At 63.8% G+C, this 26,684-nt stretch overlaps 7 protein-coding genes across 7 annotated transcripts; all 7 read right to left on the bottom strand.

The window, feature by feature from the left end:
- Positions 1–1,525: 1,525 nt before the first annotated feature.
- On the bottom strand, positions 1,526–3,751 carry LPMP_010730 (hypothetical protein; the record flags this gene model as incomplete). The annotated part of the gene is made up of 1 exon (XM_010698413.1): positions 1,526–3,751. The coding sequence occupies one exon, from the start codon at positions 3,749–3,751 to the stop codon at positions 1,526–1,528; it is 2,226 nt and encodes a 741-aa protein (XP_010696715.1).
- A 3,997-nt stretch (positions 3,752–7,748) lies between these two features.
- Positions 7,749–12,518, bottom strand: LPMP_010720 (hypothetical protein; the record flags this gene model as incomplete). The annotated part of the gene is made up of 1 exon (XM_010698412.1): positions 7,749–12,518. One exon carries the CDS (start codon positions 12,516–12,518, stop codon positions 7,749–7,751), a length of 4,770 nt encoding a protein of 1,589 aa, XP_010696714.1.
- A 673-nt stretch (positions 12,519–13,191) lies between these two features.
- LPMP_010710 (ubiquitin activating enzyme, putative) lies at positions 13,192–14,832 on the bottom strand (the record flags this gene model as incomplete). Its single annotated transcript, XM_010698411.1, has 1 exon — positions 13,192–14,832. The coding sequence occupies one exon, from the start codon at positions 14,830–14,832 to the stop codon at positions 13,192–13,194; it is 1,641 nt and encodes a 546-aa protein (XP_010696713.1).
- Positions 14,833–16,308: 1,476 nt separating this feature from the next.
- LPMP_010700 (hypothetical protein) lies at positions 16,309–17,001 on the bottom strand (the record flags this gene model as incomplete). Its single annotated transcript, XM_010698410.1, has 1 exon — positions 16,309–17,001. The coding sequence occupies one exon, from the start codon at positions 16,999–17,001 to the stop codon at positions 16,309–16,311; it is 693 nt and encodes a 230-aa protein (XP_010696712.1).
- Positions 17,002–18,243: 1,242 nt separating this feature from the next.
- Positions 18,244–18,948, bottom strand: LPMP_010690 (hypothetical protein; the record flags this gene model as incomplete). Its single annotated transcript, XM_010698409.1, has 1 exon — positions 18,244–18,948. One exon carries the CDS (start codon positions 18,946–18,948, stop codon positions 18,244–18,246), a length of 705 nt encoding a protein of 234 aa, XP_010696711.1.
- Positions 18,949–19,606: 658 nt separating this feature from the next.
- Positions 19,607–22,153, bottom strand: LPMP_010680 (hypothetical protein; the record flags this gene model as incomplete). The annotated part of the gene is made up of 1 exon (XM_010698408.1): positions 19,607–22,153. One exon carries the CDS (start codon positions 22,151–22,153, stop codon positions 19,607–19,609), a length of 2,547 nt encoding a protein of 848 aa, XP_010696710.1.
- Positions 22,154–25,108: 2,955 nt separating this feature from the next.
- Positions 25,109–25,987, bottom strand: LPMP_010670 (hypothetical protein; the record flags this gene model as incomplete). The annotated part of the gene is made up of 1 exon (XM_010698407.1): positions 25,109–25,987. The coding sequence occupies one exon, from the start codon at positions 25,985–25,987 to the stop codon at positions 25,109–25,111; it is 879 nt and encodes a 292-aa protein (XP_010696709.1).
- Positions 25,988–26,684: the final 697 nt, after the last annotated feature.

The raw sequence follows: 26,684 nt of genomic DNA, 5'->3' as shown, positions 1-26,684 counted from the left end.
CTGATGCAGACACGAGCTCGTCGTCGAGGCCGCCGAGATTCCGGTGGAACGCACAGCGTGGGGCTCGTGCATGCCCGCCTGCCTCGCTAAGATGTCCTGCATACTGTACAGGAGAGTCAAGCCGCCCTCGCGGCAGTCCTGTGGTGTGCGCCAGGGCTTCAACCACTCAAAGCGAGCCTTCATGCTGGCGGTACGCTGATCCCTTGTTGCGTCCTGCGGGCGGGCCATGGCAAAGCGGCTGCTGCTGCTGCTGCTGCGGTCAGGGCTAGTGAAGTGGTTGGGGTGGCTGCTGGTTTTCGACAAGGAGCGGCAGCCGCTGTTCACGTCACTGCCGCCGCTGTTGCCCTCGCTCCAGTGCAGGGAGGTGCTGGTAAGCGGCATGGTGGGCTGAGTAGGATGGCGTCTGCGAGAAGAAGGCGGCGGCGGCGGTGACATGAAAGACACAACGACCCCCCCCCCCCCCCCAACTCCCAAGCACGCAGCACCCCAAAGGGCGATCGCTTCAGTGCGCACGCGATCGCTGAGTGAAAGAGCGAGAGCTGCGAATGAGGAGGAAGCTCCGGGCGCGGCTACGGCAGTCGCCGATGATGGTCGGTGGCCCTTTAGCAGGAGAGAAAGCGGGACGAGGGAGGAGAGGAAGTGGGGGGAGGGGTGGCGCGGGAGGGGCAGCACGCATGCGTGTGGACAACCGCGCAGGTCAGAGGAAAAATCGGAGAAAAGGGGAGCGGAGTGCGCGACATGAATGACGGGTGGCGCCACGTATGGGCCCGCGATGGCTTTGGTTGGGGGCGGTGATTGTTGTGAGAGGGAGCGGGTGTGTGGAGGGGAGTGCGGCGGCGGTGGTGGTGGTGGTACAGCGGCTTCCGGCAGAAGAGCCGCACAATCTGCCAGCCCCCCGTCCCCTCCGCACATCAAGTCACTTAGCGACGTACCCACCTGCGTTTCCCAGCAGCCGGTCACCTGCAGCGCCACGAGGATTGTATGCCGGCCAGTAGCCCTTCCCCCCAATGACTGGGCGCAACATGCCGCCGCGTCGTCTGGCCTGGCAGCCAGGCTTGCACAGTGCCCGACGCCATAAATGGGTAACATCTCTCTCGGCTGCCGAGGAAGTTGTTTGGCCTTTCCTCCCGCCGCTACCTTTCCAGCCTTGAATGCGTGTGCTGCAGGCACGCGTGTGTGAGTTGATGCGCGCGAGGCGTGCACGCCGGGGTGTTAGTGGGGGGGGGGGCACATTCGCCCTCCCTCTCTAACACCGACACGAACTCCATAGGGCGCTGTCATGTGAAGAAGAGGCGCAGAGAGAGAGGGAGATATGCCGCACACTAAGACATAGATGGGTCAGTGTCAACATCAACGTGATCCCCGACCCAAACGAGTACCTCCTCCTCCCTCCTCCTTGTCGAGCAGCACAACGCTGTGCGAGCAAAGCCAAGGGCATCCGCGCGCTTGTGCGCACCCACGTCTTTGTCAGAGATGAGGTGAAGGGAAAGCGGCGGCGCAGGTCGTCCGTTCTCTTCCCTTCCCCCTACTTGCGCCCATCCCGCGGCCTCTCCGTGGGGTGCAGCGGTGGTAAGTTCCACTGACGTCGAAGCGTGTTGACGGCGTCGTCGCCGTTCAGTGGCGGGGTGCCGTGTGCGCTGAGCACGCATTTGATGGGCCGCCGACGCGTCAGCTCGTCAATGGCCGACTGGATCACGGAGAGCGATCCCTGCTGCAGTACCTGGAGCCACTTGTAGCGCGGCACCAGGCCCTTGTGCTTGTAGTCACCACGCTTCATGAACTTGAACCACACCCGGCACATCCACGAGTTTGCTGGGTCGAGGTCGGCGTACTCGCCGTGGTAGAGGTCCGTGCACGCGAGGCTGTTGCTGTTCGCGTCAAACAGCACGTACTCCTCCACTGCAGAGTCGCCGGGGATGCGTAGCAGTTCAATCGTTGGGGTGAGGCGCAGAATATCGACTGGCGGCTCCGGCCTCGATGTGTCGCGTGGTGCGAGGATGCGCAGGCGCCATGCATCGCCCTCGCGCAGTCCGACAGCCTGCGTGCGCTTTTCTGTGAGGAAGAAGGAGACGTCGCTCCACAGCACGTCAACGGGGTCGCCGCTGTCGTTGCTGATGGCATCTGGGGATGTGGCGGGCATAGTGCTGACACTCGCCTGGGCCCCCTCCAACACTCCTGCGGGTGCCCACTTGGCCGCTGATGCCGCTGCCTCCACTCGCGCGTCCTCGGCGCGCATCTCCTGCCGCAGCTTCATCTTTTGCCGTTGCCGGCGCAACATCGCCCGTCGCGCTTGCTCGGATGCCGTGTCAGCGCCACCTGCCCCAGCCATTTCGTCGTCGTCGTCATCGTCCACCTCTCGGTCACTCTTATCCGGCGCGCTTGACCGCTCGCGCTGCGCCGCCTCCGCTGTGGCCCTCGCCTTCGCGGCTGCCTCGTCCGCACGCTGCCGCTCAAGCGCCGCCTCGGCCTCCAGGTCCACCTCAGGAAACGATAGTCCGGTCATGCCGTTGCCCATGTCTTGGCACCCGCCGCGCCACTCCGTTGCTGACGCAGCTGCAGTCGAGGGAGAGCCAGGCAAGGTGGCGGCACCACTGCTGCCACTTCTACTAAGAGGTGGCCACGTTGCTACCGCCGGTAGCAGCGGTACCTCGCCACTGGTGATCAGCTCCGCGTCAGGGAAGACGTCTGCCCACACTTGCAGGTGACGCCACGCCGATCGCGTCGGCACGACGATCGCCTTCACGACGCGCTCCTCTTGCTGCAGCTTGAGCAGTAGCTCTACGAATGTCCGCTCGTTGACTTCGATAGGGTTGTACAGGACTGTATAGCCGCCAACGCGCTTCTCGAACAACGCCGGCACGTCAATATCACGCGTTGGGCTCGCCTCCTCCGCCTCTTCCAGAGCGCGCCGACCGAAGATGGCGGCTTTGAGATAGCGATACGACATCCTCGCATCCGTCGCACAGTCCTCCGGCGTGGGAAAGGTGGAGTAGCCGGGGACTACGCTGTGCATCGCGGTGGAGGCCGCATCACTGCTAGCCGTGGACGAGTGACTGTCGCTGGTGGTACGCGCTCCCCCTGTTACACTCGCCTTTGGTGGCCTTGACGGCGACCCCACTGATGGCGCTGCTGCCGGCCTCGAGGCAGCCACGAAGGGACTGCGCATGCCACCGAAACCCAAGCCGGCATCGCCACCACCGCCAGGGATCTGTGTGACATGGTGAACGGTACGCCGCAGCATGGCGCGCTGCTCCAACGTGAGTCCCGACGACCTTCCCGCGGCCTTACCTGTGGCGAGGTTGTGCCCTTCTGCGCCTCTGCCGCTTGCGTCCTGCGCCGGAGAGATCTTCGGTCCACCCGGCACCGTCGACACTGCCTGCGGCACGCTCGGCATGCGTCCCTCCACCACCACCTTGTAGTCGGTCACCACCACCATCGTGTTGTCGAGCTTCGCATTGTCGTCTCGCATGTAGCGGAGACCGCTCATGACCTTCATGATGCCCTGCGACTCCTCCGTTAGGTGCAGCTGTGGCGACGGCTGGGAAGGGTCGCTCTGCTTCTCGATGAAGTATGGGTGTGCGTAGAGGTCGGCCGGCCGCTTGTTCTTGAAGAGCACCGCGATGGCCATGAGGCCTTGAGGGAAGGGGAGCCGGCCGCGGACGAAGAATGTGCTTGGGCTACACACATCTGTGATCATGACGTAGTGGCGCCGCACGTGGTCCTGCATCATGAAGGCGGCCTTGGATATCATCGTCCCTATTCTCGCTCGTTATGTGCGTGCGTGTGTGTGTGTGTGTGTGTGTGTGTGTGTGCGTGTGGAGCGGGGGTGGTGGCGCCTGTCGTCGATGGTGGCTGGAGAGAGAGGGGGGAGGGGAGGGGAGGGGGAAAAGAGGCCGGTGTGCACTTGTGTACAGCCGAGAAACACACACACACACACACGTTGAGGGGGGGGGGTAAAGGCGTGGGGTGTGTGTGTGGGGGGGCGCCTCTTCATCCTTTTCTCCCCCCTTTCATACACTTGCCGCGGGTGCTGTTGTGCATTGCTGGTCCACCACTCGTTCGTGCAGGCACGCGTTCCGCCTCTCCCCATCCACCGACACCGAGAGATGCACGTCTGCGTCGGTACGTCTTTTCTTTGCGCGCACGTGTGTGTGCGTGTGTGTGTCTCTCCTCCCTCCCTCCACCGCTCACTTCTCCGTCCATCGTCATTCTATGGTGACACGCAGGCACGCGTAGTGAGCGGTGGAGGGAGGGTGGAGGGAGAGAGGGAGGTGGGAGTGGGTGTGTGTGTGTGTGTGCGTGTGGGGGGTGGTGTGGATCGCAAAGCACAGGCACACACGCCGCTGCCTCTGCCGTCATCCCATCGGCTTGAGGCACGCATCGCCTTCCCCCCTTTCCTTGCCACCTTCGCACCCCCTCCCTCGAGCGGGTCGCATCACTGGTCATGCGGAGCGGGTCACCAACCACGACAGATGGCGACGAGAAAGTGCGAGACAGCGCGTACGTCACCCGTGTAGCTCTTCACGTACGTGCCGTCTCGCACTTTCTCGTGCCCACACCTCATGCACCGCGCACTCCAACACTTGCTGCAGCAGCTCGTGGAGCTGCGGATCAGACAGGTTGTGGGAACCCATTACGGGTGAGCCGAGCAGTCGGAGCGGGCTCGCACGCGAGGATGCACTGGTGGTGGTGGATTCTGGTGGAGCAGAGGCGGCAGCCTTCTCTCCCACGCGTGTTCATCGGTGCCCCCTCTCGCGCTGTATGCTGCCGTTGGCTCGGCGTTGATGGCAGTGGTGGCGCGTTGACGACGCTTCGGCTGCTGCCGGCGCAGCTCCAAGATGGTGTCATTCCCCAGCTCGCCGGTGCTCAGGGTGATGTCGGCGCACGAGCACCGCCATTTCTTGGCCAGCTCTAGCAGCTCTCGCAGGATCGTCTCTGCGCCACGTCAGCAGCGCTTTCTTTGCCCAGGCGCGCAACTCCAGCTCAATCTCACGAGACTGGACAGGGTCGTCCACGTGGAATGCCAGGACTTCGCGCTGGATTGCGAACAGATGCGGGCGTGCATACGGCGATGCGCGCGTCCTTGACGTTGTCGAAGCACGGAAGCCCGTGCGCCGGGCTCGCAAGGTCCCATGTCATGCGGTGCGGAAAGTCTGACAGCTGCCCATTCGCCCACAGCTGATCATGGGAGATTACCATGTACACGTCCCCGCAGTACGGTGCCATAGGGCTTGCCGGCCGACACGATCCAGCCGGTGCGGGTGTCGATCAGCATCCACGCGGCGTCATCGAAGGCGTGGGGCACCATGATGGTCTGCCGGCAGATGGTGCCGCTGCCGCGAATGGCGTAAGTCGGCCTGTCCCGCGCCAAATGCCGCAGGAAGTGGACAAGCAGCAGCGCGAGTCCCTCGTTGCCGCCAGAGCGCATCGCCAGCAGCTTTGCGTTTGTGTGTCACACACGTTCTTCTCTCCCCCCCTCTCCCCTCCATGACAGCATGTCCGGCGGCGGGGCCCCACCGCGGGGAAGGATGTAGTGATACACGAGCACCAAGTCGCCGGTGGAACTCTTGGCGAAGGGCTCGATCTGCTGTGTCGTGGCCTGCGCGTTCATCGCGCCGATTTCTCTCTGATCCTCTTCCAGGCCGCTTTCGGCGACTGAAGTGCTACTTGCTATAGATAATGCAGCGGCGGCGACACGTTCAGCTCGCTCACCTGCCGGGTCAGCTCAGCACGGCTGAGCCCCAGTGGTGGCTCGATGCTCTGCAGGGTCGCTGCTCGTGTTGTTTGCTGTCGGCGCCAACACGACCGGGGCTGACGTCGCCGCAACTTGCGGTGGTAGTACGCCGGTCGCACCCACCGAGGCGGCGGCGGCGGCGGCACTGGCCGTTCGTGCCATGGCTAGTGCAACGCCCGCTGCGCGGCGCCGATTGCACTGACGAGCGCGACTGGCACGACCGCTGACGTTTTCCACATCATCGTTGTCCGACTGCTGCTTGCACGAAGACCGTGACAGGCATGGCCGCAGTGTCGCCCTTCTCGCCGCCGCTGCTGCTGCTGCTTCGGCTGCTCATGCTGATGCTGCCAGCGTTTGCCTGCTGAGCTGTTGGCGCCTGCTCACGGCGGGGCAGTACGGCTTGGGCGGCGGTGCTGCTGCGTGGCGCCGAGAGCCGCGCTTGCATCGACAGTGTCATGCCGTAGCGGCGGCGGAGACAGTGGCGGCGCCTGACAGCGACGGCATCGACACGCTCATGGCACCCTGGCAGCATCAGCCGCAGGTACACACAGAAGCCCCACTGACTGCCTCCCTTTCAGTACTTCTCTTTGTGCGTATGTCTGCGCGCTACGTTCAGCTGCGACAGTCGTGATGACGCTGCCGAGGAAGTCCCCGCGGAGACGTGCGAGGCGAGGAGAAGGGATGGGAGGGAGAGGGAGGGAGAATGAGGAGCCTAATGTCTGTCACCCCCCTCCCCCTCCGTCACTGTCTCGGGGTGTGTACGGATGTCTGGTGTATGACGAGCCTCTGCCCTTGCTAGCGCAAGAGGAGAGAGGGAGGGAGGGAGAGGGAGGGGGGGGGGCTGAGAAGGTGATGGCTGAGTTGAGGGGTTCCCGTCCATCCTTTTCCCTTGTAAGGGGCGATATACCACCAACACCCGCTTGGACGTCGCGCGGCAGAGAGGGAGGGGGGAGCGCGCGCAGGGCTGCAGCACTCTCCCGCCGTTCCGTGTGCTCATCACGTCTCTCCACCCGGTGGCTGACACGACGTGGGAAGGGAAGGGGGGGGGGGGAGGGCGAGAGGAGGCGACGTAAGGAAACAGACAAGGTCGCCACACCAGCTGATCTCCTCCCCCATCATAGCAGACCCGAGGGAAAGTGAAAAGGCCACCGAACTTCGCGACTGGCGTGCGCGAATAACTGCGGCCGATAGAAGAAAGGCCCTGAAAGGCGAGAAGCGACAGCAGCAGACGCGTGCGTGGCGCCTCTCCCCCCTCCTCTCCCTCCCCCGGACGAGGCCAGCGCGTTTGCTCACTCGGTGGTGGTGAGGGAGAGGAGGAGGGAGGAGGGGGGGAGCAGGAGGCGACGCGAAGCGCGATGCGTCATCACTTGCCCTTCGCAGGTGCACCTATGCGTTGTATTATGATCAGAGATATACGTTAGTCGCGAGCTTTTCGCCACGCACGCATGCATGAGCGTCTCTGCTTGTAGATCAGAGTCACACAGTGGGTTCCGGGTTGGGTCGGGGTGGCGGTAGTGAGGGCTGCCGTCTCTGCCGCCGTGATGTGCGGGGTGGGTTGGGTCGGGGTGGGAGGGGGAGTGCCGCTTGGCTATGCATCTGCAGAAGTAACCTCGCCACGGTTGACCAAATGGGTGGTGGTGAAGCTGCAGGGAGGGGAGAGAGAGAAAGGGTGATTCGTACACGCACACACGCACAACGAAAGAGGCATCGCTCATCATCTCGATGGCCCCCCTCGCCTGTGTAGCGCCCCGGTGAGGCACTGCGGCCGTTCGGGGTGTTGCCGCTGCTCAGGGGGGGGGGCGGAGGTTGGTGCGTGATGCGCCTCAGCGCAGGTGTGCGCTCGAGCCCATTTTCTTTCCTCTCACCTCATTACTGCGTTACTGTGGTGACACAGAGCGGCGCGAGTGGCGACGAAGCGAAGCAAACAAGCGCTTCTGCATCTCGAGTGCGACCCACGCAGGTGCTGACCCGCGCGTAGCTGGAATGGGCGTGGAGCGGGGTGCCTGTGCACGTACTACATCGTGCTGAAGAGGTCTTCTGCATCCACTTGAGCGACAGGTTTTGGCTTCTGCTGGTGTGGTGAGGAGACGTCGCTAGCGACGCCACCGCTGCCGTTCGATGCCCTGGCCTCGCTGAGGGAGCTCGTCGGTGCGGCGCTCGACCTCATCTGCTGGCCCTGCACGAGCAGCAGCGCCTTCTGTGCCTCCAGTCGCTCTACGAAGTCGGCGTCCACCTTTTCGGCGCCGTAGGTGTCGCGCAGGCAGCGCAGCAGCGCGCTGATTTGCGCGCTTGTGAGCTCGTCACTGCGCTTCCAAAGCGCGGAGAGCACCGTGGCCATCGCACTGCGGAGAACAGTACCAGGCGTGGGTAGCGCGGAGGAGGGCGACGAGGAGGAAAGGTCGTCTGCGCACGTAACGGGCGGCGTTGCGGGGGCCTGCGCGCCCTTGTTACTGTGCGCGGTGGCGCTAGCACTGGCGGCGTTGGTGGTTGCGCTGAGGCCCGTTGAGGTGGTTAGCCAGCAGAGGCTCAAACACACGTCAACGAGCTGTGAGATGGGCAGAAGACTGCCACAGACGCGCCGTGTACACGCACGCCGCACGCACGCGAGCGCCACGGCGTCGTCGAGGAGGGCGGCACTGCTGAGACTGACAAGCAAGGACGCGAACCACGGACGAGGCACCACCTCCACGGACAGCTTCGTCGCCGGTGTCCACTGCGCACGCTGTTCCGCAATGCGCTGCTGCTCCGCCACAGGTAGCAGAGGCTGCTGCGTTGCGGTGACGGTGTCAGGCAAGAGGGCGTACATGAGGAGGAACGTGTTCCGGCAGGCATCGTAGGCAGCGTGCAATAGTTCTGCGTGCCGGTCCCCATGACCCGAGGGTGCACTGGGGTCTTCGACTGCAGCTGCAGCTGCGGCTGCGTAATGCTCTAGGAGCGATGGCATCAAATGTAGCACATCTACCGGGTAGAGCTCGGTGTGGCAGTCCCGGAGAGCGAGAAGCATCCATGGGAGCAGTGAGCAAACAAGGTTGCCATCCTCGTCTTCACCTTTCCCTACCCCGCCCACCGCCGTCGCCACATGCGCTTGCGCCGCGCCAGATGCACGGGCGTCGCTCCTGGCGAAGAGCACGGTTGTCACGACCGCCACTGCGCTCGGTGTCAGGGCGCGCAGTACGTGCTGGGCAGCCTGCACACGTCTGCGCACGTGCGCCTCCGCGGCTTCGGCGCCGTCGCTGGTCGTGGCAGCCGCGTCGGCCACTGCCGCCTCCGCTGTGCGCAGGCACGCCCAAAGCTGGTAGACGAGGACACCGAAAAGGGCCTTGTCCGTCACATCGAGCGCGGCAAACGCGTTGATGGCCGTGAGCGTCTCTCGCGCCGTCAGTCGCCTCGCCTCTTCCATTACGCGACCACGCAGGAGTTCCCAAACATCCTTGAAGACACTCGCCTGCGCCTCACTACGCTGGCGGTTCATGTACGCCTCCGCCACTACCGCAAACGACTCCAGGATCTCGCCAAGAGACGCCTGCTCCACCTGGCCAAGCAGTAGTCGACAAGCACGTGAGTAGTACTGCGGTAGGAAGACGTTGGCGCGCTGCAGGGACGTCACGACGTACGGGAGCGTTTCGAGAGACACGGCGCCAGCAACAGCCCCGCTTGCGCCGTCCTCCCCTGTCTGCCGCAGCGCCACGCCAATGCGGCGTGTAATGCACTCCTTCGCCAGCGCGCAGTTGCGCTGGTACCGCGGATTTGAAGAGAGTATGTTCAGCAGCACGGCACAGCCGACAGGGTCGATACGCCGCGCGACGTCCCGGGCAGTGAAGCGGGAAAACCAGTGCTGCACCGACACATCGTCGACTACGGACGAAGGGAGCTGGCGGACCACCGCCTCCATGCCCTTGACCAAGTACGACGGGGAGACAGCGGAGGCGACAGACGTGAGGTGGTTCACCACAGCAACCTGCGCGGTGTGAGGGAGCGTGTCGAGCGGGACGACGCACAGCCCCGCCATGAAGGCGGTGGGCTTGATGGAGCGGCCAAGTCGACGGAACACCTGCAGGGCGCGGTGGCGGTCATCAGGAGTGATGACGACCGTGGATAGCAATCTCTTGGCTGCCGTGCCAAGCGTGGCTGTGACAAGCGCCTCCGTTGGGTCAGCAGATGGATTGAGGGCGGCGGTGGCGGCCGTAAGAGCGTCGTTGCTGCGGCTGCTGTCGTCTGTTACCGCGGGGGCCGCGGTGGTTGCTGAGCCTTCATCGGCGTGTGCGCTTCTTACCTCCACAGGGACCATCAACTCCAGCCCCAGCAGCACCTGTGACGCCACTGCGGTGTCCGTCATCGCGGCTGGCGAGTACAGAAGACGCCGCAGCAGCACACGATGCAGTGGGTGATCAGGGATGAGGGAGTCGCGGTGCAGCAGCGCGTGCAACGTGCGCCGCGCATCGGTCAGAGGAAGCAACTGCTCTAGCACCTCCTCCTCTGACCGCGACGGGGCGGCGGCGGCGGCAAGGGAGGCGGCAGCGCAGGTCAGTGCGGCTAGGGCAGCGCTGGCGAGCGCCTCGTACGTCTCGGCCCAGTGCGGACTGTTCACACGCGTCAGTAGACACAGCAGCGCAAGCAGCTGCGTCGAGGCCAGTGCCGCCGTGTTGCTGGTGTCGGCACAGCTTTGTGCATGACTGCACAATCGGCACACCTGTGCGCACGCCACGTCCACCAAGGGGTAGTAGTCCCCTTCCGTCACTTCCAGCAGTCGCCTCCGTTGCTGAGTGGCGCTCAGTCCACCGTGACTGCCGTCAGGGCTGATGTGGCGCGCTCGTCGCCGCTGCGTGCGGTTCGACGCTGACGGAGCGCTTGACACAGCCCGCAGTAAAGCAGCGCACTCCACGAATAAGGCGGCTGCGGCATCGCCCTGGCATTGACGATCCGCAAAGTGCATTACCCAAAGCGTCGTCAGGTGCGTGACGGCGTGTCCCGAGACGGCGTAGTGACGCAGAGCTGCTGTCAAGTCCAGCAGCGCGTCCGCGCCAGGGGGCACCTCGGCAGCTTCCCCAGTCGCCTCGTCGGCAGCGCTCTGCACGGCCCGCTCTGCCGCGCACGCTAACACTCGGGTGACCTCCGGCAGCAACGCAAGGTGGAAGAACCGGTGGAGTTGGTGATGACCGGGTGTCGCAGCGCGGCCCAGTAGGCGCGCCATGGTCACGGCCGCGGCTCCAGTGAAACCGGCAACCGGTGGGGCCGCGTCTCGCCCGTCGCCGTCGGGCAGTCGAAGGACACGCTGTCGCAGCGCCGCGATCGAGTTGCCGTGACTTGTCGCGTGATCGGACGCACTCCTCCGCAGTGCCTCGATATGGTCGGCGACGATTGGGCCGAGGATGTCGTCGGCGAGTGCACCGCAGTGGTACATGCGCGTGAGCACGAGCGCGAGGGCGGGTGGCGGCAGCAGTGATGCAATCCGCCGTGTGTGCAGGGAAATGGCGCGGCGGAGCGACACGTACGCGGATTTCTTCACTGAATTCGCGGAGACGGCGAGGGTCTTGGACGCAGCCGTCGATGACGTAAGAGCGTCCGTGCCATTCCGCAGCTCAGTCGTGGCGTCCTCGACGTCTCCGAGTACTGAGGTCTCTGCTTCGCCTGCGCACTCGTGCGCGCCTCCGTCCATCTCTTCGAGCTTCGGCTGTAGCGGCGGTGGTGATGCTTCTCCTTTGTGAACGCATCGGTGCACGTACGGCATCACCTGTACCCAGAGCGCCACCACCACTGCCGGCGGCAGCGCCGATACGTGCCGGCGACCATCCGTACGTGCGGCCGCTGCGATGTGCTGCAGATGGGTTGCCAAGCACTCCAGCGCCGTTGCCAGCTCTGCGTTGGTGGCTGCCACGACTTCTCCGGCAGCGCCAGGAGCCGACGGCGTGGCGGCAGTCTGCGCGAGGTGGAAGAGAAGTGGAAGCGCTCGATTTTGCAGCTCTTCAAAGTTGGCGCGCACGTTGTCAGCACCAGCAGCTGGTGTTGCAGAGTGCGGCGGCACGTGAGACAAAGAAGAGGCCTCGAGTGCCTCCAGCACCGTCGAACACTCGAGCAGCGCGACCGCCTCGGCCGCTGTGTGAGGAATGCGCAGAAGCCCTTTTTGGTTGGTCTCCAGCGCTCCTTGTGTATCGTGCTGCTGCTGGTGAGGGGACGGCAGCAACAACGAGGAGGTTGCCTGACGCGGATGCGTTCGAGCCTGAGGCGTCTGCTTCGACTCGTGCTGCGAGTGTACGCGTACGGCACCGTCCGCTGCACTGGCCTCTGTACGGCCGTCACTGGTGGAGACGTGGGGTGCGCTGTGGCGGTGGCGACGGGTGGCTTTGCTTCTTGTGTGGCTATGGTGCCGGCGATTGTCCCGATGGTGCCTCGGCGAAGACGGCGTGGGTGAACGACCCACGACAGGGACCACCACCGACAAACTATTGCCGAGGTCAATCACCTGGTGGTGCCGTGGTTGCTTTGAGCGCCAGGATGCTGACACACTCCCTGCCGCTGACGGAGTTGCTGTTGGCGTACTGGCCTGGGTCGACGTTGTGGCGGTAGTTGCGTAGCACCGCCGGACTCCCGGTTGCAGCGAGGCCGTGGAAACTCCAGCGCCTCGGAGATCAAAGATGGTGGTGCTCGACAGTGCGTGGCGCCCCGCGCTCGCTCGCAATGCTGTCGCTGATGGCCCTGCCTCCGCAGAACCAGTTGCATGAGCTGAGCGTGAAGAGGACAAACCTATCAGCGACGACGCCACAAGGAGCAGCGGAGCGACTGGCATGACCGTCGACCATGATGCTGCACGCCAGGGTCGATGCTGTAGCTGCGCGAGGGGAATTCGCGTGGCAGTAGCAGTCCTCGAGGGCTGCATGGTATTGCTTATTGACGAGGGAGGGGGCAATTGCCGGTGAGCGTAGCGGCTGTATGTGTGGGCGTAGTTGCAGGGTAGGAGAGGGTGCGGCAGAGGGAGGCAATACGTGAAGAGGCGGAGGGGGAGGGGTGGGCATGCGAGGGCATGTCTCAGTGACCCCTGCAGACATGTCGCCCCCCGTTTCGACCCACCTGAAGGCGCGGTGGGCGTATACGCCCATCGACCTGCACGCTGGTGGGATTACATCGCAGCGGCTGCGTAAAGGGAGAGGTCGTCTCGGCAGACTCCGCATCTGCAGGTGCGTGCTCGTGTGTATGGGGCGGGCGGGGGTGGGGGCGAGGGTGGCCACAGGAGGAGGAGGAGGAATGGGGGGGGGCCGCCTGTGAGCATCCAGGCGGAAGAGCACAGTCCACGTAGAGAGAGAGCGCGCGCGCGAGCGAGCGTGCGAGAAAGTGAGGTGGGCTTAGGTGGGTCCCGCTTCACCCGCTCTTGAGTGTCGGCAGAGAGGGAGAAGGGGACCGGCGACAAGTCATCCACACTCGGCTCTTCTGCTCGCCCGTTGCACAACCGCGCTGCCGTGCTCTTAGGCCTGCGCAGAGACGCTCCGCCACTGCACCAGTGCAGACACGCGTGCGTCGTCGGCTGTGCCAAAGCACTCCACCATGGCCATCTGCACACCAGCCCTCCAGCCCTTCACAAACTCCTCGTGACCGGCGGCACAGAGCATGCTGGCGAGGCTGTCGCTGCTGCTGCTGCTACTGCTGTTCCCGTGCACGACTGCTCTTGCCTCCTTGATGGCGCTCGGCAGTGGCACCTCCACCAGCCTTGACGCCGACTGCAAGACCAGCAAAACAGAGCCCCTGTGCAGCACCGCGGCTGCGGCGGCATCTGGTGTGAGGAGTTCGATGAGTTCCCTGCGGAACACGGCGGCGCTGACGGCGCTCGCATCGACCGCGACGACAGGGCGCGGCCCGCAGACGAGGCAGCGACCCGCCACGTCGCCGCTGCCGTGCATCGGGGCGCCGCAGCATCTCTCGATGCTCGTGTAAACGCCTGCCTCGGTGGCACCGTTGTAGAACGCGAAGTTATTCAGCTCCGGTGCACACCCGGTCAGCCACTTCATGAGCTCCGTCACGGCCTGCCCCGCCACGTACGCGTTGGTAAAGCCGACAGCCGGCACAACGTTCTTGATTACGCCGAGCGTGAACATGTCATCAATCGGAGCGCCGCCAATGCCGAACGCCGCCTGACGTGCTCGTGCTCGCTCCGCAACCCAGTGCACGTGCTCGGCGTTGTCGGGGTCGAGTGGCTCATCTCCGTCCCCCTCCTCCTCGCGCTCTCCTGCGGCAGCGACGGCGCCGTCCCCGCCTTGGCTGCTACGCCGGCAACAGTGGCGGTGATGTTCTGGCCACTCTTTCACTTGCACGTAGAGCACGCAGTGCTCCGGTACGCGAGGCACCGACACTAGGGTGCACAGCGGCACCGTTGTCCGTGTCACGCCGCTGTTGTAGAGGTACATCTCACACTCGATGCAGGGGGTGCGGTTGTGCGCCATGTGAACGATGCGGCAGTGCCCTTCGAAGCCCTCCGTGCCGGCGTCAATGATCAGCTTGGCGTCCTCAATCACGTAGTCCCCGACGCGCTGCACGGAGGCCGGCGGTGGTGCTGGGGAGGCCCAGGGCACATCACACGGCACTGCTGTCAAGCGTGCTGCAGGTGGCGACGCGGACGCAGGGGCGGGAGTAATAACGCGCGTGGCGATCGCAGCAACTTTTTGGTTCATCCAGCGCCGAGCCTGAATCGAGTCCACGGCGAGCAGTACCGCGTCAAAGTCGCGGTAGAAGTCGTCCGGCTGATCCTCTAGGCGCCCTACGATTGCCGTGACGGAGACGCCAGGGCATCGCGCCTGCACCGCCGCCGCCGCCGCGGTGCTCTTCGCTTTGCCGATGTCGCTGCGCGTGAAGAGAAACTGCCGATTCAAGTTGGACAGCTCAACGAAGTCCATGTCAAGCACGGTGAGGTGCGCGAAGCCGCTGAGGGCGAGAAGGTGTAGCAGCTCGCAGCCGATACCGCCGGCGCCGACCACCAGCGGCTTGACAAACGACCAATCCTTCAGCTGAGGATCGAAGCCAGCAATCGAGAACTGGGTGGATGGGCTGATGAGGGCTGCCAGCGCGTCGCTTGCCTGTGTGAAGGCCAGCCGCGACGGCGCTCGCGACGACATTTTGCTGGCGGACGTGGTCGCTTTCCTCCCCCTTCCTCTCGTTGACGCTGCTGTTCGGCTTCTCGCTCAGGAAACGAGGCAGCGGCAAATGTGAGAGCCGCGCTGAGTCGCTTCGGAGACGGCAGAAAAAAAAAACTCTGAATTACGGGGGGAGAGAGGGGGGTGGGTGGGGGGAAAGGGGGGGCGCGAGTGATTCGGGAAAGTCAGGAGGAAGTTCGCCACGTTGAACACCGTCTTGATCACCAGCCAGCGGCCCACAACGAAGAAGAAGAAGAGGGTGGGCGTGGTGGTGGCCGTTGAAGTCGCTCTGCACCGACCTGTCGGCTCCTGGCCTCAGTGCAACTCAGTCTCGCTCGCTCTTTCCTCCCCCCCGTGTCTCTCGCGCGCTCTCCTCCCTCCGCGTCGAGCTCGCCTCTCCCACCGTGCACGTAGACCAGGAGCCGACGCACGATGAGGGAGAATGCGACTATGAGCAAGCAAAACAGCGCGACGAGCGTCGATGTGTGATGGCGGGTAAAGCAAGGATGAAGCCCACCGCACGTCAGAGCGCAACACCGTCCTGCCGTTCGGTCGCCAGGGAGGTGAGAGACGAGGAGGGGTGTGAGGCGAGGAGAGAGTCGGCCTTGTCACCACCCCCCAGTGGGCTCCCGTAGCGGTGAATAATGCGATAAGTGGGGGGAAGGGCCCGTGTGCGCAGTCGTGCCACGTACACCGAGCCATATTACTCCAGGTGGTGTTTAAGGACGACCTCAGTAATTCTCTTTACTCGGGCGGGTGCTCACGAGAGTGCTGGGCCCTCGCGCCTACCCCCCTTCTCTCTCTCTATTCTTCCGGCATTCCGGTCTCACCTGGTGGAGAGAGGTGCACGGGCACTGGATGGATCGGGCCGACTTCAATGCAAGAGAGCAGTAGGTGGGGGCTCCGAGTGGACAACGTGGGGAGGGGGAAAGGAGCACACCCACGCACCCCCCGCCCCCAAGCAGCTGGGGCAAGCGGAGCCGCCTTGAGCGCTGGTGCCCGGCACACACACACACACACACACACACACACACACACACACACACACACACACGCCCTGGTGCGTCTCGTTGACGCCCCTGTCCCACCGTCTGTGGGGTGGGGGAGATGGCGCTGAGCAAACGAGAAGAAAAGCGCTCTTTCCCTCCCCTCTCTTCCTCGTCCAGACAGCAACAGGGGCTCACTTGGTCGGCCGAGGAAGTGCGTGTGTATGTGTGGAGGGGGGGGGGGGAAGGGGAAGGGGAAGGAGGAGGAGGAGGCCGAGAGGGCGGTTGACGGACGCCTGAAATTCGCCATCCAGGCCGAGTCTTCACTGCAAAAAATGTGCCGCTGATTACACTTTTTGCGCGACGGAGATGAAACTCCCGCCCCGCACGCCGCCACACGAAGAAAAAAGCGGAAAAAAAAAAAGAAGGCAGCGACAGTGCGTGAGAGGGTGTGAGCGACTGAGCGCGTGCTTTACAAGGGGGTGGGCGCTGAGCAAAGCTGGTGGATGGGCGTGTCTCCGTACACCCCCCATCGACAGCCCTCTTTCCTCTCCCAAAGGAGAGGAGGAGGGGGGAGGCAGGGGCAAGAAACCACGCCGATAAGCCCTACTCCGCTACCCCACCAGTCGCCCTGGTGCATGATCTCGCGCTGGTGCTGAGCAATGACGCACGTCAGGCAGAGGGATACGGCCAGGAGGTCCAGCAGCGACTCCGTCGAGCAGACACGGTAGCTGCCGCTGTCGTGCTCGTCGGAGTCGACACGTCCGTCCGCCGAGTGCAAGCCGTAGCGCTGACGGATGGCGCTGCGCATGAGGTAGGTGTGGAGGTACAGAGAGCTTGGCAGGCACGAGGAGAGTGCGCTGAGCCCCGCATCGACGCAGAGCAGCCCACAGCAGGCGGGGAAGTAAACGCCCGCCGTGTCGTTCATCAGGAAGTTATGGTGCGCACTGGCCACGCAGTACGTGCACAGGCACGCGTCGAGGCACACGGCCCAGCTCTCATGGCAGTCGAAGAGGCCACTCCGGAAGTCGCGCCGCGGTGGCTGATGGCGGAGCTCACCTTCTTCGCCATTCTCATTTTGCTTGAACGCCGTGATAACGTCAGCAACGAGGAGGACGTCAGGGATGGATGTTGCAGAGAGGGCCGCTGCTCTTGCCCTTGTCATAGCTGAGGCCCGCTGTGGTTGGCAGGCGCGCACACCTGCACGCTGTGGAGGTGGGCTGTCTTACTCATAGGTGGTGGTGGTGGTGGTTTGTGCGGCTGCTGAAGATAATTGTGAGGGGGGTGGAGGGTGGGGTGTCTGGCCCCGCATTCGTGAGTACAAGTGGAGGCGTGCGACGGTGGGGAAGGGGGGAGGGGCGAAGGGGCTAAGTGCAGGCGACTCATCACAGGCACACACGTGCCAGTGAAAGGGGAGCGCGCGGGGTGGAGGTGTCCCGGTGGGGAGCAAGCACCTTCGAGGCGAGCGCGATGCGAGGCTGATAGTAGGAAGGAGTGAGGAGAAGGTGGGGCGGGGGTTTGGCTGCTTTATCCCGCCACCACACCACTGCCGCTCCCTCCCTTTCCCCCCCAAAGCGCAGGGCGATACACCCTCAGGGCGTGCTTGGCCTGTGCGGGTATTGCAAGCGAGGGACGCGTGCGTGCGTGCGTGGGTCAAAGGGGGTGGGGGCTGGTTGACAGCCACCGCCTCACAGTGAGACCCGCTTTCTCTCTCTCTCTCTCTGGATCAGCGTAGGTGAATGGGGGCGTCACTTGAAGTGAGGCTGAGGGCCGGACGCACGACGGCGAAGCACACGAAGCGAGCAAGCGAGCCAGCCAGCAAGCAAGCGAGCAAGCTATAGAAACGAAGGAAAGGACAAGGGATCAGCATAACAGCATCTACTGGGGGAGAAACCCCCCCATTCCCCTCCCCTCCGCTCCCCCTAAAAGGAATGAGAGAGAGGGGGAGAGGGGGGAGCGGAAGAGGAGCGGAAGAGGAGAGAGATGGTAAAGGGGGCCTGAAGCGAGCCACCGGAGTGAAAAAATGAAGAGGAGAGAGGAAGGCTACATCGCCAACGCCGCAGTCCTTGTCGTGTTCCTCTGCGCGTGCGTGCGTGCGTGTGGGTGGGTGTGTTGGCTGTGTTGGCTGTGTGGGGTTGATGGGCTTCTCTCCCCACTTCCTCCTCGCCACATGCGCAGAGAGTCCGCCAAAGTGGAACACAGCTCCACCCGAGAGAGAGAGAGAGAGGGCTAGAGGGGCGCACCGGGCGAGGGATGGGGCGCAGCGAGGGCGTGCGCGTTTCCGTACACGAGTGCAGGCCGAAGACCATGCATGCGCAGGACTACGCTGCTGCCACCCGCCAGCTCGATCCTCGTCCTTCCCGACACGCCCCTCTCCTCTCCCCTCTTCAGCTGCATGGTGCTTCGACTAGACCGTATGCACTGTCGCCGGGGCCTGCAGCGAGCTTCGGTTGCTGAAGACACCACCACACCAGTCGCCCTGGTGCATGATCTCGCGCTGGTGCTGAGCAATGACGCACGTCAGGCAGAGGGATACGGCCAGGAGGTCCAGCAGCGACTCCGTCGAGCAGACACGGTAGCTGCCGCTGTCGTGCTCGTCGGAGTCGACACGTCCGTCCGCCGAGTGCAAGCCGTAGCGCTGACGGATGGCGCTGCGCATGAGGTAGGTGTGGAGGTACAGAGAGCTTGGCAGGCACGAGGAGAGTGCGCTGAGCCCCGCATCGACGCAGAGCAGCCCACAGCAGGCGGGGAAGTAAACGCCCGCCGTGTCGTTCATCAGGAAGTTATGGTGCGCACTGGCCACGCAGTACGTGCACAGGCACGCGTCGAGGCACACGGCCCAGCTCTCATGGCAGTCGAAGAGGCCACTCCGGAAGTCGCGCCGCGGTGGCTGATGGCAGTGCTGTGCGTGGGGCGGCGCGCACTCCGTGCTGCTGGCGTTGTCATCTCTGTCGGTGTTCACCTTCTTCGTCTCTGCCTTGCATGGCGCTGCAATACCCTCGACGACGAGAGCGGCTTCGGGGTAGCTGGCATCGCCGACGTCGTCGCCGAAGCGCAGCACCATGGCAGGTAGGGGGGCCTGCGAGTCTTTGGCGAGGTCGGACTTGCTCATAGGTGGCGGTGGTGTAGTTGGGGGTGGGGTGGATTCAGGCGCTTTCTGAGTCGTTCAATCGCTTTTCTCGGCTACGGAGTGAAGGAGGAGAAGGGGGATGCCGTGCGGGTAAAGGAGGTGAGCGAATAGGCACACAAAAAACTGCGGGAGCTGGACAGCGCATGTGTGGTGTGCATACGACAGCCACGCCACGGGGACCCCCCCCCCATGATGGGTGCAGCAGAGCCGTCGCAGCACCAGCAGAGCGAGAGAGGAGGGGGAGGAGGAGGCAGAGGGAGTAGAGACACATTTGATTGACCCATCAGCGCACAACCACAAGCGCATCCGGCCCACATTTTGTTGCTCGCGTAACGGGCACAATGGGGGAAAGAAGGGTGGATGAGGACCGAGTCGTTACTCTCAATGCTGCAGACTCGCAAGACGTCGATGCCGAGGACCCATGTACGCTTACCCAAGCTCCACCCCCCCCCCCACACACACAGAGGGGGGGGGGTAGATGGTTTCTCAAGGAGAGCGCGCGTGCGCAACGTAGAGGAGCTTTTTCAGCTCTTTCCTCTGAACGCGTCCACTCACTGCCGTGACAACCAACACGCGGTCCAACTCTCCTACTCCACTCGACCAGGCTCTTCTCGGTGGTTCGCTTCACGGACGGAGCTCGTTACGCGTCAGGGCGACCCACGTGCGGCCGCGAGGGTTGTTGGTGCTGAGGTGCCCCCCCTCCGAAGAGGGACACGGATACGCGCAGCAGGGATGGTACGCGGTCCGTCGCTACCGTTGCGACAGGTGCGCTCACGTGGTTCACCTTCGTATCACGTGGCCCCTCATCAATCGAGAAGGACGACGTATGTGGGGCGCGATCCTGGTCAGGCGCAGGACGCACCATCGCTAAGACTGTGAGCGACGCCCTCTCTGCCGACGTCTTCAGTGGCTGCTGCTGCTGCTGCTGCTGCTGCGCGCTGTGCTGACATGCGGGAGTACCGAGAGCGGGGTCGGGTAGACAGAGAGGCTCCAGCTGTGCCAGACGGCTTTGCCGCCGCCGCTGATCGGCGACGCTGTCGATGGCTGTCCCCCCAGCGCCCTTTGCCGCTGTCGGCGTTGATGCTGCTGACCTGACAGTCGCCGACAGCTTCGGCGGCGACAACGGCGAGGAGGTATCGTGGCCATTGCCGCCGTTGTCGCTGTGGACACTGCCAAGGCTGGTGATGCTCGACCGTGTCTTGGGCTGCGAATGGTGCTGCTGCCGTTCTGCGGCTGCGGCACCGGAGCCCTGTCGCAACGCCGGAAGCAGCACTTCGGTGGAGATGGACGGCGGCTCGAGCTGCGTCGGAGCGGCATGGATGGCAGCAGCTGTCATGAGGGAAGCAGCTGAGGCTGCTGTGGTTGCTCTGGGTTGGCTCCCCCATTTTCCTGGTACGAGCACCAGTTGCGCAGTGCACCCGTCCGCACCCCTTGCTGCTGCTGTGCGCGTCGGCATCATCATCGGAGCTGCTTTCCTCGTGGCCGAGGGCCCCCATTGCTGGTGCATGGTGCCCCCCTTGCACCGCTTCGTGCCGACACTGCCGCTCTGCCAGCATCGCGCTGTACAGGTGGTGCTGCCATTAACGCCCACGGGGTGCTTCATCTGCTGCTGCTGTGCGACGAAGTACCTGTACGCGTCCTGCGCCATCTCACTACCCTTGTAGCTTCCGTAGAAGGCCTCGGTGAGCTGGTGGTGCGACAGCTGTGGGGCGGCGTCCTTCTCAGCCACCCCTGCAGTCCGGCTGCTTGCCGTCACCATCATGCGTCCGCTGGGGCCACTCGACGTGGCGGAAATGCCACGCACCCAGTAGTCGCGGCTCACAGGCCGCCCAGCCATGTCCGACAAAGCGGATGTCGCTGGCGACTGCCGTGATGGTGTGTCTGGATCGTGCGCAGCAACACCGCACTCATTCTCACGGGGCGCCGGAATTCGTGGTGGGGCTGGAGATGACTCCCGCGTGCCTCGGTTCCATAGAATGGACTGCGAGGCAGCCGTGGACAACGACAGCGACGGGTCTGTAAAGACGGGGGTCTCTGCCATGTAGAGACCACCGGCGCTGCGGTTGTGGTGCCGCGAGAGCCCTGTCGCCATTGCGCAGTGAGGGCCAACACCGTTCCCACCTTTGCTGTCCCCGCCATCCGCAGCAATCAGGAGATCGGGGGTGGTGTGGCCAAAGGCTGCCATGTCTCGGCTCGTGCTGGGTGGCGTCCGGGGTCCCCACTTCGGGCTGCCGCGGAGCGCCGTCATCAACGCTGGGCCACTGGCATCGCTGCTGCTGCTGCTGCCAGGGATGGCGCTTCCAACCGTGGCCCTTGTCGGGAGCGAGTAGCGCCGACACGGCTGCTGCGGTGCGGCGCTGCCATTTCGCCTGTCACTCTCCAGCATACGCTCCGCCGTCGACACCATCGCCGCCGCGAGAGCCTCGTCGAACGCCATGTTGGGCCGCCCGGTGGCAGCGGCCCTCTCTCGGCAGCCGGGGGTGCATCTCCCACACGAACTGCGCGCGCCGCTCTGTTCCGTCGCGGTCATCGCCGACGTCAGCGCCGGGGACGGAGAACGAGACGGCCGTCGCAGGGTGTCTGTGCGGCCCGACGGCGGGAAAACAGCCACGGCAAGGTCGTACGAGTCCAGCGTGTGAGGCAGAAAGCCACCGTAGTACGAGATGTGCCGCGACGGAGGAGGCGAGGGCAATGGGCACAAAGCCATCGCCGATGGCTTCGACACCGCTAGCAATGCCGATGTCGTTGCCTGAGGCAGCGAGGATGGCGACGAACTCAGCGACGCCAGTGCACTGTTCGTCCCGTGTGAGAGGAAGTTGTCTGGCGCCGATGGCGGCCGTCGCCTGCCGTGCTGCTGGGGAAAGCCAGGCGCTTGCCTGCGTTGACGGTTAGCGTTATTCATGTCGTCGCAGCTGCTACTGTTGCCATCGCCATGCACGGCTCTATCGACGGATAGGGAGGATCGATGGCTACTGGATTTTGACGACTTGCTCAGCAGTGGTCGCGCCGATGCCGCTGCCGCCACAGGGGCAGCTGCACCAGCAGCAACGCCAAATCGATTTTTCCGCCGCTCCGCGAGTAACTGGCGAACCTGGGCAAGTGCTGTGCGGGCATCACTCGCATCGCTGTCAACGCCGTTGAAAGATACAGGGGACGATGACGGCATTGCCGATGGATCATCGGACATTTCTTTCCCCTTCCCCCGTACAGCTACGCACAGACACGCACAGGCAGACAGCGGCGAAGCAACACACAAGCGCGGATGCCGGAGAGAGAGGGGACAGGCTCGTCGTCAACGACAGCCAAGGACGACGGCGCGCACAGAAGGAACGGACACCAGACGAGTCGAGCGACGTTAAGAGCCAGAGAGAGAGAGAGACGGGAGAGAAGACCTCTCTCTCTCTCCCCCCTCGCTTCCACGAAACGCTTGTTTGGCGATGAAGCTGCGAGCGTGTGTGTCGCTGTGTGCTCTGGTGAGTCTGCGTTAGGAGAGGCAATCGCCGTGCGCCTCGGACGACTCTACCGGGGTATTAGCCGAGAAGAAGGTAGCGTGTGATTGAGGGCGGGGTGGGGGGGGGGCAAGAGAGGAAGAGGGAGATGCAGCAGCGAAGGAAAAGAAGAAGGGAGGGGGAGGGGAGAGGGGGGGAGGGAGTGTTTGTATCCGTGCGCGCTGATGACTGCGCCTCTACACACCCGAGCAGCCGCAGTGATGCTGCGGCGGCTGCTGATGGCTGAGGCGTGTTGGAGGCAAATTAAGCAAACAACGAAGAGGGAGCAGCGAAGGTGGCGAGAGGACAGGCTAAGCCATCACAGGAAAGAGACCTGACTGGAGCCCAAGAAGAGATGGCGGGTGGGTGGGAGAAGAGGAGGAGGGGGGAGGGAGGCAGGAGGCAGGAGGCAGCGGAGATGGTTGTCACTGCTGGTGAGGATAGCAGTGATCACGATGACGGCTGTGCCTCGGATATGTGTGTATGCATGTGAGTGAGTGAGAGTGTGTGTGTGCCGGCGTGTACGCGTCTCTCGCCCTCTCTCTCGCTCAGCACGCGTGCGGGTGGTGTTGATGTGTGCTCAGGCGGCTTGTGGCACAGCAAACGATTCCGCACGCCCCCTTGGGAGAGGGGGAGGGGAGGAGGAAAGAGGGGCGGGGAGAGCGATCGGTGACGAGGGTGAATGACAGGTGGCAAGAGAGAGAGGGAGGGAGGGAGGGACGCAGGCAAAGGGAGCAGAAGGAGGAGGAGGCGGTGGTGGCGGTCGGCGAAGGGGGCGGCGGCGGCGGCGGCGCCTGTAGGCGCGTCGAATGGGATCGCATTTTGCGCTTGATGATGATAATTACATCGAGGATGGAGGGAGGGGGTGCCGGAGGCGGGGCAAGGCAGCCTGCGGTGGAAGGGGGTGGGAGGGGAGGGGAGGGGCCAACCACGTCAAGAGCAGCCGCGTGTTACACACAGTCAGAGGGGTGTGAGCGTGTCCTCGTGTACGCGGCGGAGTAAATGAATGCCTCAACGAGCCTCATTCGCTGTCCGCCGACGAAGCCGCCGGTCCCCCCCCCCCCCCCCCTCTGCCCGTTTCCTCCTCCAGCGCTTCGGCTATTCATGAACTGAAGGTACGCTCTCCTCACGCCTGTCTCTCAAGATTTTCTTTTCTGCGCGCTTCTTTGAAGGGTGATCGCACGCACGCACCAGCGAGCGAGCGGTAGTAACTCTCCTCGTCTCCTCTTCGCGTCCCGGTCTCGGTCTCTTGCGCGCTCCGCCATCCATTCATTTTGCCCCCCTTAAAGTGCATCCCTCGTCTAGCAAAGCAACAACGAGAGTCAGGGGGCGCACACCCCCACACCCACGGAGGAGGGGAGGCGTACGACGAGCACCGATAGGTGAAAGCGCAGACAACTCGCCTGCAAAGGCCAACGGTAAACGTAGAGGGTAAAGCGTTAAAGGGGAGGGGACCATTACAAGCAGAGAGAGAGAGAGGGGGGAGGGAGAAGAGACCCACGCCTATCGCGAGCTCGCTGAGTCCCCGCCATTCCACAGAGCTGCAGGAGGAGACGGGAGAAAGTGGTGGTGGACCGTGTGGCATCGCTGCCTCGCTGCCTCTCCCCCACTCTTTCCGTACCGGTGGTGCGAAGGTGAGCGAGAGACGAGGGCAAACATGAGCAGCGCAGAATTATTCCACAACAGCGAGGGCATCCGTAGAAGAGAGAGGGGGGGGCGCCAAGGCACTGTCGTCACCGCCTCCTCTTTGCACAGGCTATCACGCGCGGGCGGCGCTGGTGGTGCGCATCGCAGCCGCTGACACCATTAAATCGTTTGATGCCGGTTACCTAGTCATCATTCTCGTCGTCGCCTCGAGAGAAGAGGAGGGGTGAAGGAGGCAGAAAGGGATGGGATGGGATGGGGAGGGGGGATGGCTTTGAGTAGTAGCAGCAGCAACAGCTGATGGAGTAGCCGAGAGATCAGCTGACGAAGGGGCGGGGAGGGATGACGAGTGTACGAGGGTGTTGAGGGAGAGAGGTCATATAACAGACACCCAGAGAGAGAAAGAGAGAGGGAGGGAGGGAGAGCTGAGTCGGAGGGGTGTTAGGAGGTGGTGGTGGCGGTGGAGGAGGGGAGGACGAGTTCGCAGGGGACATGGAGGGAAGAGAGCGAGAGAGGAGAGAGGCCAAGCGGACAGGACAACGGCGATACATGAACGCAGATCTGTCTTCACAAGGAGCCGGAGAGGAACGCCCCCCCCTTCCCCCCTCTCGTCCTCCTCCCTGCCTGTCCCTCCCTCTCTCTCTCTCTCTGTGTGCGGAGGCGCAGTAGGCGCCTTGGGCACCGACGCAGAACCTCGCGGGAACACCCCGGCGGCGGAAATCCAAAGCGGGCGCAGCACGTCGCAGGAACGAAACTGCACCAGCAAAGGGGAGGAGGGGGTGGGGGCACACAACACCGTGTAAGCAACATAAAATAACAAGCAAAAAAAGGGGGGGGGGGAGATGAGAGAGAGGCAAGTCGCACCGTGGCGGCGGCGATGAAAAATGGAGATGGCGGCGGTGGTGGCGGGTGCAGATAGGTCAGGCTAGCGGGCAGAGAGCACTGGTGTTCATGGCCAGAGAAAGTTGGGGGACTGGCTGGCTGGCACCCATTGCCCGCATCTGGCATCGCTACAGTACGTCAAACTCGCTGGAGGAGCTGCGTTGCGAGCGATGACCGCCATTGCCGCTGCTGCTCTGTGTGAGACTCTGGCCGAGGCATAAAGTATGGGAGCACGCAAACTGCGGTTGCTGGTGCGGGTTGGACGACGGGGGGGAAGGCAGCGGACACAGTTCACGGAGCGGTGTGGAGTCACCCGAAAATACCGTGATGGGCGTGGTGGAGAGGCCGCCCCAGATACCGCTGCCGGCACCAAGACTATGCGCTGCACCGGCGCCGCTGTAGCCACCGCGACCGCTGACCGCGGCGCCCACGCCGAGCTCTTCATCTGTAAGCTGAACAAAGCTGGACATTGTGGTCGTCAGACCGGTGTGCGGTCCAGGGCTGAAGGACGGGGTGCGCGGTGGGGTCTGCGTGCGGCCGCTGCCACCGAGAATTCGATTCCACAAGCTGGGGCCGCTGCGTGGGGTGGAAAGGTTATCGCCGGTGCCGAGCGACACCACGCTGCTCGGATGCGATGATCTCGCGCCATTCCCCGCTGCGGCCGCCGGTACCCGCGCCAGGGGGTTCCAGATGCCGCCGGGGTAAAGGTCAAGCGAGGCGGCGCTGCTGCCGCGGCTGACGGGGTTGCTACACGAGGTCGTCAACATAGCGGGGCTGCCGACGCATGTGCTGTTCATGGTAATGTGCGCCAGTGACGTGTCGCTGAGCAGTTGCTGCTCCTCCTCGAGCAGGTTCGTGTGAGAGAAGATCTGCGTGCCGCTGCTGTTGGCGCCACAAGGCACGTCTTCATCACTGCTCGACGTCCTGTCTGGCTCTGTGTGCGGGAGACTGAAGACGACCCGTACCACGAGTTCGGCAAAGGCATCGAGAAGATCAACGCCCGGCATTTTTCACTTCACACCGCCACCCAGCACGTGTGTGTGTGTGTGTGTGCGTGTGCGTGCGTGTACGTTGTGGTAGACAGCGCGCGAGTCGGAAAGGTGCGGCGGTGATGGAGGAGCTCGACGAAGACGAGGCAATCTCGGCTCACGCGAGGCGAAGGGCGTGAAACGAGCAGCGCAGAGCAGCGAGAGAGAGTGTGTGTGTGAAATGAAGAAGGAACGCTGTGGGGTGTGGGCGCGAGAATGCGCGATCAAACGCTAGCGAGAGGGGGAGGAGGGGGGGGGCGCGGTATCCGATGCGTGGCGGAGAGAGATGCGGGCCTGGTGAGGGCGTGCGCACGGAGAGGGTGGGGTGGGGCGCTCCTGCGGGTGTAGAGATGGTATAAACGTAGGCCAGCAGGGGGAGAGGGAGAGGCGGCTGGTGGGAGCAGCACACTCGCGACACCCACGACGCGTGCGGAGTGAGAGTGGGAGTGAAAGTGATAGAGAGAAGCGAGCAGAAAAGAGGAGACGCGCTTGCGCATGCGCCTGTGCGCCATGAGATGGGAATCGCTAGGGTACTGACGGCGTGCGAGCTTCTTCACAGGAGCGATGTGGGGCAGCGCCGTGGTGGTGGGGGTGGGGCGAAGGAGAGAGCGGATTCTGTTCGGCTGCGTGAATGGCGTACGTGTGTGTGTGTGTGTGTGGTAAGGGTAAGGGTAGT

Source organism: Leishmania panamensis (genome assembly GCF_000755165.1).
Source record: "Leishmania panamensis strain MHOM/PA/94/PSC-1 chromosome 1 sequence".
Lineage (NCBI taxonomy): Eukaryota > Euglenozoa > Kinetoplastea > Trypanosomatida > Trypanosomatidae > Leishmania > Leishmania panamensis.
Note: the sequence above shows the minus strand (reverse complement) of the source record. Positions and strands in the feature narration are given on the sequence as shown.